The sequence below is a fragment of the Poecilia reticulata genome, linkage group LG19, assembly GCF_000633615.1.
Source record: "Poecilia reticulata strain Guanapo linkage group LG19, Guppy_female_1.0+MT, whole genome shotgun sequence".
Taxonomy (NCBI): Eukaryota; Metazoa; Chordata; class Actinopteri; order Cyprinodontiformes; family Poeciliidae; genus Poecilia; species Poecilia reticulata.
Window position 1 is genome coordinate 3,455,382 of NC_024349.1, and position 12,914 is coordinate 3,468,295.

The window sequence follows — 12,914 nt, forward strand, 5'->3', positions numbered from 1 at the left end:
AATCAATGCGGCTAAAGATAAACGCATGGATGAGTTTCTCTAGATCTGAGACATCAGTCCTCTAATCCTAGAGATGTTCTTCAGGTGATAGAAGACCGACTTTGTGACTGTCTTAATGTGGCTCTGAAGGTTCAGGTCAGAGGTCAGAGGTCATCACTACTCCCAGGTTTCGGGCTGATCGCTGGTTTTTAGTTGTAATAACTGAAGCTGTGCATTGATTCTAGTTCGCTCCTCTTTAGGTCCAAAGATAATAACTTCAGTTTTGTTTCTGTTCAGCTGGAGAAAGTTTTGGCACATCCACACATTGATATGTTCTAAGCATCTATTCAGTGATTCGATGGGGTCAAAGGTCACTTGGTGACATCGTGATGTAGAGCTGTGTATCATCCGCATAGTTATGATAGCTAATCCTATGTCCTGTTATAACCTGAGCCAGTGGGAGCATATAACTACTGAAAAGAAGGGGTCCTAGAATTGAACCTTGGGGTACCCCACATGTGACCTTTGACCTCTCTGCTGAGAAGTTTACAATTTACCTAACAGAAATAAAAAGGCACATGAACACGTTTTGTCTGTGTCTGAAGTTAATCAGACCAAACGTCTCGTTTTCAGTCAGAATCACTGAAATTGTTTCTCTGCTAAATGTCAGAAAATGTAACGAGACATTGTTTTGTGATTTTTTTATTTTTTTTTCAACTTTTTTCAAATTCAGAAATTGCAAATTGACTTAATGGTCATTTTGCTCTGACCATAAAGTTTTGCAAATTGGAATTAAAACCAATAAATTTAGAAGAAACTCAAGTTTTTTGATAAAAGGTTTTAGCGTCAGGATCAGGTGGTTTTTAGTTAAAATTGTTGTATAAAAAAACTCCAGTTGAAATTTACACTGGCAATTTTATCAAGATATTCAGTGGTACTAATGTGATAATATAATAGTAACTACAATAAATATTAATTTCTTATTTTTTAGGTAACATACCAAACGTAGCTCCACACGTGGAATTATTAATTCATTTTATTTAGTTAATTAAAATGAATTGATTTGTTTCAATCAAAGTGTTTTTGAATTGAACTGAAATGCTAAATGTTTCTTTAGGTCACCATCACACAGAGAGACTCATTTTTTAACAAGGATGTAAATAAATGTGTTCAGAGTTTAACCTTTTATAATCTGGACTAAACATTGAATTTTAACTCTAATCTTTAATTTGTGGAAAAACATTAGCTTCACTGTAATGATTAAAATAATAATTCCCCTGATTTAGTTTAATCTTGCCAAGTGTAAAACTTTAATGTGCAGCTGTTGGGTGTTTATTGTGAACAGGACCACGGTATCGACATCGGCGACGTTTCCGAGAGGAAAAAACTGAGAGAGCAGCTGAAATGTAAACCTTTCAGTTGGTACCTGGAGAACGTTTACCCGAGTCTGGAGCGATGGGACGACGTCCTGGGCTACGGTGTGGTGAGAACCGTTTCAGGAGTTCAGCTACTTCACATTAACATGCTTTTAAAAATACATGAACAGGTGTCTGCAGTTGTACGCAAGTCCAATTTAAGACTTTTTAAGACCTTTTTTATATAAAAAAATGAGAAACGGAGAAAATATTCTCATTGTAGTGAGATTTAAATGCCATTAATTTATGAATCTCATTATTAAATCTTATTAAAACCACAATATCTTCTGTTTTAACTAAGAGAAGCCGTAACAGTAAAACAGCAACACCTCTTAGAAACGATGAGAAGTGAGAGAGAAAACCTTCATGCCTTTTTAACAAGTCGAGGAGAAACTTTCCCATTTGAACAAGTTTTATATTTTGTCTAAAATATAAAACTAGAACTTTTTGTGAAAATGAAAAAATAAAATGCAAAACTTGCAACAACAAACGTCTCGTCAGCTGACAATAAATGAATATTTACCCATTATAGATTAAATACCATGTATTGATAATACTGCTAACATAGCCCTGCTAGCTAGCCTGGGAGCATTAGCCTCAAACAGTCTCCACCGTTTCAAGCCACATCAGCATCCGGCTTCAACTTTTGCCTTACAAAAAAATCCCCAACACAAAAAAGCAAAATATAAGATTAGCTAGTTCTACCTCGGCTAAAGACGTAAACATTAAAAATAGGAATTCAATTATTGCTTTTAAGTCCACTTAAGCTTTTATTTGAATGATTTTAAGACATTTTAAGGCCTGAGTTTTAGATGAATGAGCTCAGGATGTTCGGATGGTTTGGTGACCCGGATCTCTGCTCAGCTGCAGAACAGCCTGGTAAAGCAGCAGTGTGTGGATCAGGGAGACGTTCCTGGAAGCATCCCGGTCTTATACGAGTGCCACTCCCAGGAACCGCAGGTATCACACAGAATCATTAACGCCAGCTCACACTGAATTAATACAGAGTCCAAAACGGGAGCGTGTTTCCGTCCTGCAGAAATGTTTCTACAACACGGAGGGGGAAATCATCATTGGCGGCCTGAGATCCCATAAGTACAGCCGGAACCGCTGCCTGGTGGATCCGGGCTCCGGAAGCATTCCCACTCTGCATGAGTGCAACACAGCAAGGCTGAAACAGTTACACATTAACTGGGACTTCAGGCAGGTGAGCTGGGAGCAATGGGAATGACCATGGGAACCACAGGAGCAATGGGAACCACGGGAGCAATGGGAACCATGGGAGCAATGGGAACGATGTTCCCATCCCATGTATAACATGGGAGCGATGGGAACTATGGAAACCATGGGAGCAATGGGAGCCATGGGAACAATGGGAACCATGGGAACGATGGGAACAATGGGAGCACTGGGAACGATGGGAACCATGGGAGCACTGGGAACGATGGGAACCATGGGAGCACTGGGAACGATGGGAACCATGGGAGCAATGGGAACCATGGGAGCAATGGGAACGATGTTCCTATCCCATGTATAACATGGGAGCGATGGGAACAATGGGAACCATGGGAGCAATGGGAACCATGGGAACGATGGGAACCATGGTAACTATGGGAACCATGGGAGCAATGGGAATGATGGGAACTCTCTGTCTGTGATCTGAAATCATCTCACGAATGAAAACTAAAGTTTTTATCTTTGGACCTAAAGAGGAATCTAGATCTAGAGTCAACACACCGCTTCAGTTATTACATCTAGAAACTAGAGATCAGGATGACTTCTGACCTGAGCCTTCGGAGCCACATAGTTATAAAGTCGGCCTTCTATCATCTGAATGCCCCAGCAACATCTAGAGAAACTCATCTATGCATTTGTCTTCAGTTGATTTGATTACTGCAACAGTATCTGTTTCCGTTACAAATGTGCACAAATCCGTTTCAGTATTTTAGTAATGTCAAAAAAAAGTTATTTTTCAGTTGCAATGTTTCCATTAAACAGGACATGAAATTAAAATCACATTTGAATAATAATATCCGGCTTGTTCATATGATAAGATTTTAAAATAAAGGCAGCGACGGATGTAAACACATGAGCTATATTCATAATTCAGCTGACCGCTCACCGTCTATCAGCCAATCAGAGGAGACGTTGGCGTTTTGTTCAGGCGCTGGAGCAACAAGCCCCGCCCACTTGGGAGCAGCTACATATGCAGCGTTTTGGGGAACTTGTAGTCGGCCATTTTACAGAAGAGTGATGGATTCAGCACGTTCTAAAGACTCACGTTTCATTAACTGATGCAGTGAGAGATCTGGTGGAGCCGATAAAAACAAAAACAAACCATCATCCTCCACTTCCTGTCGTTGTCTTTGTCGTTTCTGCCAGTAGTATCATCTGGCTGTTGATCACAATGCTTCCATTGCAGTTTAGAAAAATACATCTATTTGAAAAAACACTTTATCCCATCTCACAAACTTTTAATTAAAAATCATGAAATTCTTCAAAGTTGCCGTGTTTCCATTAAGCAAATTTATTTTTGTAATTTCAATTTGCTCAATTCTTTGGTTAATGGAAACGCAGCTGCTGAGTTCCTCAGACTAAACCCTGAAACATGACAGAATGTATGTCTGGTTTTCACCATCGTTGACATCTTGTTGCTGAAACGTGCTGTACTGATAAACTTTATTGATTATTGTTCGATCAAACCTTCACAGGGCCGAGAAATAAGGAACAAAGCTACGCAGCGATGTCTGGAGGTCGCTCCGGGAGAATACCTGGACTACCAGCTGGTCATCCAGCGCTGCACCAGCCAGAGCTGGACCATCCAGAACCTGGTCACCGCCGCCTAGCGCCACTCAGCCGCAGCTGGGGCTCACTTCATAAAAAACGTTTGTGACGCAGCAGCAGACGGTTCAGGACGTCAGATTTACTGCATCATCTACCTTCACCTGTAGCCAGAACCAGAATAAAGAGGCGAGTTGGACATCTGATCAGGACGTCTACCGGGGACACCAGAATGTCCCGGTGTGTCCTCTCTGGGCGGATGGATGGTGTCTCTGGTGCTATAGTTTTAGATTTGTGGTTTGTAAATGAGGAGTTAAAGTTGTAGAGAAAAATCCCAGAGGAGTTTTGAAACTTTTCAGTCTTTCCCAAATTCAAAACAGCCGTTCCACTTCTTCTTCTTCTTCTTCTTCTTCTTCTTCTTCAAATTCTTCAGTGAAAGACACAAATTGTATTCTTTGAGTCACGCTCTCAGTTTTTCCCCAAATGGTGCAAAACAAATCTTCACATGTCAAAAAAAAATTACTTGCAAATATTTGTTGTTGTTGTTGTTTTCTCTTGTGGAAGGAACAAGATGGAAAATGTTGATTTGCTGTATTTAGCCGTTTGTCATGTGGCGTCAGTGATGGATTGTGGGTAACATATAATTACGCTGCAATACTTTGGCAGTTGATTTGTTATTTTTGAAATGTTATCAAAAGGTAATAAATGTTTGTTCCATGAATTAAAAGTGGTGTAATTTGATTTACACTGTGTGGACATCTTTGTTTAACAAGTCAAATAAAACTACTGCTGCTAAATTAATTAAAATGAGTGAAGCAAAGCAAAACTCAGTGATTGTCATTCTAAGTCAGTTAAGTTGAAGCTGCAAAATCTTTATTGGTTTTATTAAATACAGTTAAGCTTCATTTATAAAAAATATCAAGGTCAGCATAATGAAATACTTTTATTTTTATTTATACTGAACATATCTACTTTTTGTGGGAATTGCTGTGTGACAGAATGGACATCAGAAATAATCACACCTCCTCCCTTTTCTTTTTTTTTGTTTATTTGCTTCTGTTTTTCTTACGCTGGCTGCGCTCTTAAGCTGCACTTCTCTTGCTGAGATGCGCTGTGCTGCAGTTACAACGGTTCGCCACTAGTGGGCACATAAGCGCAGTAACGGCTGGTCAGCCAAGGCGCTCACTGTCGTATGGAGTTAGATTTGTTTCACAATTATTCAATAAAAAAAATCATGTCAAACAAAAAAAAGTAGTATTCAATCAAAAAAAAATTCAAACAGAAAAAATCTTAAAAATTTTATAATCATAAAATTAATTTTATGATATTTTAAAGATTTTTTTTTTAATTGAAATAAAAAAATGTAACATAGAAGAAGAGGTATTAGTTTTAAAACCAATAAATAAACTGACTTGTATAAATATATTTAGCCAAACACACCTGGCCCCTAAAAGCAACACTTCCTTCCCTACCTTCGCTTCTCTGACTCAACACTTGCTGGTCTCTCCATCCTCATGCTCTGATCGGCTATCAGCTGGAGGAATCAGTCAGACCTACAAGCCTGTCCTGCTTCAGCTGCCCTCTGCTGGTCAGACTAGAATGGGGAATCAGGAGAACACCAATTTAATTTAATATCATAACACAGCAAAAGGCATATTACATCTAATTCGGGATAAAACTAAGTACAAGACACACGCACACCATATAATAAAAAACAGAAATGATATGAATATTCTCCTTCGGCCTGTGATCTACCAGCTTAGTTTTACATTTTACATCTGAAAGAAGAAATATATTTAAGAGTTACATTGGCTCCCCTCATCGAAAACACCGATTATGTGCTTGGTAAATAAATCTGCACACGTGTGGTGCAGATTAACTGGACCTAATAACATTGGTGCAATGATCCGCTGTTTTCTCATTTTAGCTTCAATGCTAGTTAATACACACACACACACACACACACACACACACAGAGACACACACACACACACACACACACACACAGAGGATTACACAACAGTATTTAACACATATTTCCTCCAGATATATTTGGTATTTTCCACGCTTAATGCCGCTCAGCTGCGGTTCGCTGGTTAACAAATTCAACATGAAGACAGGCGAATATTACACAAACCTAGTTTATGAACTTTACCCAGTGCTAACATTAGCTAGCACAATATGCTACCGCGGCAGACAAAATATGTGACTGTCGTCATAAGTTGTGTAAGATTTATTCTTTGAAACAGGGCGGACACTTTAGTAGCTGCTAAACGGTGTAATGTTGTGAAGATTACTTACCTTCACATTCTGTGTCCCGTCACCGGAACCCAGCAGTTCGGGACAGAGTTCTGAGATCTCAGGGAGTCATCGCTTCAGTTAGCGCTAACCAATCGGAACACGTCTTACATTGCTCGTCCTTAAGCCCCGCCCCGGATGTTCATGTGAGATTCGCAAGCAAATAAAGTTCAACCAAAAAACCGGACAATCAAAAAAACAAAAAACAAATTTGATACAACCAAAAAAAATAAAAGTTTCAAACAAAAATTTGTGACTTCAGTTAAAAAAAAAAAAAAAAAAAAACTCTAAAAAAATTTTTGTTTCATAAAAAAATAATTTTATGATTAAAAAGTTTTTAAAAATTTTTTGTTTTAAATTTTTTTTTGATTGAATACTACTTTTTTTTGTTTGACATTATTTTTATTTTATTTTATTGAATACTACTTTTTTTGTTTGACATGATTTTTTTATTTTATTGAATACTACTTTTTTTGTTTAATATTTTTTTATTGAATAATTGTGAAACAAATCTAACTCCATACTGTCGCTCTCAGGCCTCAACAGTGTTCATCAAAATAAAAGAAAAACCATACTGATTAATTATGAAGTGTGCAACAGTTGACACTTACTAACTGTACTAAGTAAATTGAACAAGTGGTTTTTTGAGTGTAAAGGGATATGTCATCATTTTTAGATTTTTACGAGTTAAAAAACATAAACCTGAGTGACCTGCCTGAATGTTCAGGGTATGAATTCTTGTGGGACGAACCCGTCTCACCCTGTCGCTTTCTGCGTCATCCTGATTGTCAGAACTGGAGAAGGTTCTGTGTTGTGTTTCTGTGAAGTTGACCAACAGGCTCCTGACGGCGGCCGAGACGTTTAATTATAAAGTCTAGGCCACGCCCCATTTGAGCTGACGTCACTTGATTAGACACACCTGCGCTCCGCAGCGCATCACTCCCAGTCCAAAGCAGCAGCGGGTACCTGCAGAACCTGTTGGTGCAGGAAGCTCGTAGATTTTAATCGGTGCTGCAGGCTGGCTGCTTCCAGTCTCGGTTCGGTTCGGCTCCATCATGAGAGCGGTGTCCTTCAAGCGGCCGGTGCTGATCGCGGGGTGCGTGGGGCTCCTGCTTTACCTGGGGATGTTCCTGCGGACCGGGCATGAAGCCAGGGAGAGGACCGGCAGGCAGCTGGACCCGGACCCGGACCCGGACCCGAACCCGAACCGGGCCGTCAGGAGCTTCTCCGACCTGGAGCGAAGCCTCAACAACCTCAGTGAGTTTCTCTCCATCCGCGGGTTTCTCCTCACTGAGGCTGCGCACAACATTCAGGCCCAGCTGATGACTGGACGTTTTACCTGCTAAGGTGCTTAAAGAGGATTTCCAGTTTTTTATAAACGTCCCGTCTTTTAGCAAAAATTACTTAAAAGCACAACTTGGATGTTTTTTGTCTAATTTCTAAAACTGGACTGAAATCGATGTAAAACAGGCCCGTGGCCTATAGAGCAAACACAACTTTTTCTAAACCTTAAATAAAAAGATAAATAAATCAGAAGTATCCAGAGAATTATGCCACCTTAATACAAATCATTTACTTAAATGAGCTTCTATCCTGCTTTGTAGTTTTATTTTATTTCAAGTAATATTTGAACTAGAAACTAAACAAAAAATGGTCAAATTAAATGTTTTGTGTTGTGCAGTATAAATATTTTATGCTAAACATGAGGCCTTGTACTGAAGTTTTACAAACTTTATTTTAAGAACAACTTAGTGAAATATATAGCAAAGAAAAGTCAAAGACTCAAATCATTAATAGATTTGTGCTTTGGTATATTGTTTTGCTTATTTCCCACAAAGTAATACTTTGTGAACCTTGATCTTGTAAAGTGAAGTCGGAAAAATAAAAATGTTTTAATAAACATTTGTTTGGTATTTCCTCTGCTCTACACGTATAAGATTGAATACACAGAAGTCATAAAAGTAAGAGAGCACTCAGCTTTTATTTAAAAAACAACAACCTTTTATTAATTTTAAAATGTTCCTATTTAGTCCGAGGAAGCATTAAGGTAGCAAACCTTCCTGGTTTTTTGTTTTATCTGACTATTTTCTTTTTGTGTGTGAAATGTTAGAAAATGTTGGTTTTACTACGTTAAAATGGTTTTTAGAAAACGGCCTTGTTTTAGATTGATTTTATACTTCACCCCATGAGTCTGCTCTTATAAAAGTCAAAAAATATATTATTTTACCTCCGGACTGGCGTTGAAATTCAACCCGGGACTTTGGTCAAAAGTGGAATCAAAATTTACAGGAAAAAAAAATCTTCTACAATAAAAACGACTTTCTATTTAATGGGGGAAAAATCTGTCAACAAAAGTTTACTAAATAAGTGTGACCTTCCTCGCTCGTCACGTCACCCGCATATCCGTCGTCGCTTGGTTGTTTGTCACCTTCTCACTATAAGACAGAATAAATCGCTCTTCGCAATGTGACGTCTGACTGCATGCAAGTGGCCCCACATCGAGCCACCAGCGTTTCTCAGGATTCTGGTGGGGAAGCCGTGGGAGCGCCGGAAGGACCCGCTGCATGCAGTTTCTCATCACACCACTAGGTGGTTCTAAACGTCGATTAAAAGTCTCATTACAAATACATACTACTATTATTATTATTGGTAAAATTCACGTGCACATACATACACACTTTTCTCTCTGGTAATTAAGCAGCTTGGAAAAATCAATCAAATATTGTGGAACCGAAAACAATATTTATATACAAAAACGATCAATTGCATAATAAAGTGAATTGATCTGTTTTCTCGTCTTTCTTAAAGAAAGACGAGATGACAACTTTCCGCCTCCTCACTCCGCCTAGTGTTATCTTGTCCTTCTTTTACAACCTCAGCTGACTTTGTCCTCAGTGATAAAATTTATAGCCCTTTTCTGATAATTGATAAATATGACACAAATAAAATGTAAAAATCTACTTAAGGAAATCACAAACCTCAGGAAGTGAGTTACTGACTTCATTTATATATTTTTTTTAACTGGTAGAAAAAAGCTATATATTTAAAGAAAAAACAACAGCATAGTTGGATACATAATCTGTATATTCAGATATTATCTGTTGTAATTTAAACACACTCCACTGAGTTCAGCCATAACCAAACTCAACCTACCGTTTAATTTCTATGTAAATGACCTACAGGTTTAATTGTCCATTGTTAATCGACTTACAATTAATTGTCATTTAATGGTCTGTTGGATTAAAATGAGCCCCAATCATTAACTGAAAAGGTCCGTTTTATAGACGGTTTATCAGCGTTGTAGTTTGCCCGCCATCCAGCAGGAGGCGCCACTGATCATCCTGAAGTGGAGCCAGTTGTAGGAAAAACAAAGATGGCGGAGTGCGCATCCCTATCTCCGGTGTTCGGTGCTAACCCAAACCTACGAGGTTTCCTTTTTGCTATATTTTATAAATTTCTCCAAGTTTAATAAAATGAGAAACTACAATTTTATGTTCATTCGGTCAGTATTAGCTACAGCCGACGATTTCAAAAATTTATACGGTCGTCTTTTTATTAATTTTTTAAAATTCAGCACATGAAAAATACCTGTTATTGAAAAACAGTTGACCTACTTGAAACGAAAGAAAATTGTGCTCATCAATTAATCAGTAGTACTTCGATAAGATCAAACAATCAGCTTTAACTCATTAATCAGTAACTTGTATCCATAATACACATTGAACTCCGTACCTACATCAGGCTTTCACAATATTTGTTCCACCTGAGTGAATTAAAACAAAGTATTTTGTTTGGGGATAAAATATTCCCTACTTTTGTTACTTTGGCAGTTTGTGGTGATGGATTTGGGAGAAAGGTTTGTTGCTGTAGGAGCCGACTTTTTCCAGCTCCAGTTTTTGGCTGAACTTCAAGTGAAGTCAGTCTCTCCGTCCTTCCATCATAAGGAATATTATAATTACCTTTATGTTGCTGTAAGCCTGGATTCTCACCACTCCTGTATTTTATTCACTTCACTGGTTCCCAGTACGTTTAAACGTAGATTTTAAACTTTTAAGCCCAGTCTGGACGTCCCCAAACTGGAATTCATCACCTTTTGATCTGCAGACTATTAACACGTTAATGGTTAATTTTTGTCTCAAAAAGCTAAAAATGCTTTTTTTTAGAGCAGCTCTTAATGAAAGTCTTTTTTATTCTAGTCTAGTTTTTAAAACTGCAATAATGGAAAGCACTTTGCTTCAGGACTGTTGTAAAGTGCTTTACATGTAAAATTTTATAGAATTACTATGAGTTTCTGTCAATGAAACTTTGAGGAAGAATAAAAACGCCACTGTTAAATTTTTATCTCGATATAAAATGAGTTTTTGTGCCATTTTAAATGAATATATTGTTCTGGAAGGCTGGAAATCATTTCCTGCTTGGCCTCATTTCTTTTTATACATTTAAATGAGTATATTTTACATAAAACAGAGGAAGAATTTGAAATTGAATTTTGTTCCGTCTTATTTCTTTATAACTTTAAATTAAACAGATGAGCTGAGGTACATGTTGAAAGATGTGCGTTTCTACCTCGTGGATTTCTACTCTTTTTCCAGCCAAGATCCTGAGAGGATTTGAGCGCAGACAGGATGTGATGCAGAAGATCCTGGAGGAGGATCGAAACTCTCAGAGGAAGGTTGCAGACGTCCTGCAGCAGGCCCTGCAGATCGGGGCGGGCCAGAAGGAGCCGAAGGAGCAGCACCAAGACGCTGCCGCCCCGCAGAAAAAGTCCAACAAACTGTTCCCCAACTCGCCCCTCTTCAAGGACTGGGGGGAGAATCTGTCCGAGGACGAGCAAAAAGAAGCCCAGGCACTTTTTGAGAAGTATGGATACAACGTTTTCCTGAGCGATCGCCTCCCTCTGGACAGACCGCTGCCCGATACCAGAGAAAAAGGGTAAAACTGACAACTAGTCCTGATATTTTCTTTCATTTTGAGAGTAAAATCAGAATAATATGAGAATACAGTGAAAATAATGAGAATACAGTGAAAATAATACGAGAATACAGTGAAAATAATACGAGAATACAGTGAAAATAATACGAGAATACAGTGAAAATAATACGAGAATACAGTGAAAATATAAAAATACAGTGAAAATATAAAAATACAGTGAAAATATAAAAATACAGTGAAAATAATGAGAATACAGTGAAAATAATGAGAATACAGTGAAAATAATGAGAATACAGTGAAAATGAGAATACAGTGAAAATGAGAATACAGTGAAAATAATATAATACAGTGAAAATATAAAAATACAGTGACAATAATACGAGAATACAGTGAAAATAATGAGAATACAGTGAAAATATAAAAATACAGTGAAAATAATATAAAAATACAGTGAAAATAATACGAGAATACAGTGAAAATAATACGAGAATACAGTGAAAATGATATAAGAATACAGTGAAAATATAAAAATACAGTGAAAATAATGAGAATAGTCATAATATTGTGAGAATAAAGCTGTACCACAATAGTTAAATACGAAAATAGTCATTTTCTGAAAACAATACAAAAATAAAGTAAAAATAATGAGAACAAAATTGTAATAATAGGAGAATGAAGTAGTAATTTTATGATGTTTCCATTTATCAGAGATATGTATTCATAACACAAAATGTACAAACGCAGTAACGATACAAATGACAAATCTGACTCAATTATTTAAGCTAATTAAATGAACGCGCCAAGAGGTTTTTATGAAACTTTGCTAAAAACAAGAGAGAGTTTCATAAAAATTTCATTTTTAATAAATAACATAAGGAATGTCAAGTTTGACTTTGGTGTCGTTTTTGAAAAAACGGAAATAATTGATTTTTTATTTATTTTTTTTTTTTTACACATAAACATCGGCAGTTGGATTTGGAAATGATTTTCCAAGAAAGACATCATATCTTTATAGTTTTCAAATCGTTTTTGAAAATTTAAATTTTTTCCTTCAATTTTACGACTTTCTTCTGGTAATTTTGCATCTTTTGTGGGAAAGTATCATAACTTTCTTCTCTAGCCCTAATACTCTGTTCTTTCCACCTTATCATGGTTAAAGCCATTATTTGACCTTTAACCCTTCACCCAGATTGTTGAACACGATTCTCCACCTGAACAGGTGTTTGAAGAGGACGTATGAGAAGGACCTGCCGACGGTGGGAGTGGTGCTGATCTACCTGAACGAGGCCTTGTCCATCCTGAAGAGGGCGCTACGCAGCATCATCGACCGCACGCCCAAACACCTGCTGAAGGAGATCATCATGGTGGACGACAACAGCTCCAACGGTGGGTTGGTTTGGTTCCAGGTGGGTTTGGTTCCAGGTGGGTTTGGTTCCAGGTAGGGTTTGGTTCCAGGCTGGGTTTGGTTCCAGGCTGGGGTTGGTTCCAGGCTGGGGTTGGTTCCAGGCT

The 12,914-nt window shown here is 37.8% G+C and overlaps 2 protein-coding genes across 2 annotated transcripts in view; both read left to right on the forward strand.

The window, feature by feature from the left end:
- Positions 1–4,902, forward strand: part of LOC103481321 (probable polypeptide N-acetylgalactosaminyltransferase 8) — a 14,569-nt gene extending 9,667 nt beyond the window's left edge. The window contains exons 6-9 of the mRNA XM_008436720.2: positions 1,288–1,462; positions 2,259–2,354; positions 2,434–2,601; positions 4,106–4,902. Of these exons, the coding sequence (XP_008434942.1) occupies positions 1,288–1,462; positions 2,259–2,354; positions 2,434–2,601; positions 4,106–4,240 (574 nt within the window). The 3' untranslated portion in view covers positions 4,241–4,902. The remainder of the gene's footprint in view (positions 1–1,287; positions 1,463–2,258; positions 2,355–2,433; positions 2,602–4,105) is intronic.
- A 2,508-nt stretch (positions 4,903–7,410) lies between these two features.
- Positions 7,411–12,914, forward strand: part of LOC103481177 (probable polypeptide N-acetylgalactosaminyltransferase 8) — a 16,666-nt gene continuing 11,162 nt past the window's right edge. Inside the window, exons 1-3 of the mRNA XM_008436483.2 lie at positions 7,411–7,730; positions 11,066–11,405; positions 12,625–12,791. Of these exons, the coding sequence (XP_008434705.1) occupies positions 7,529–7,730; positions 11,066–11,405; positions 12,625–12,791 (709 nt within the window). The 5' untranslated portion in view covers positions 7,411–7,528. The remainder of the gene's footprint in view (positions 7,731–11,065; positions 11,406–12,624; positions 12,792–12,914) is intronic.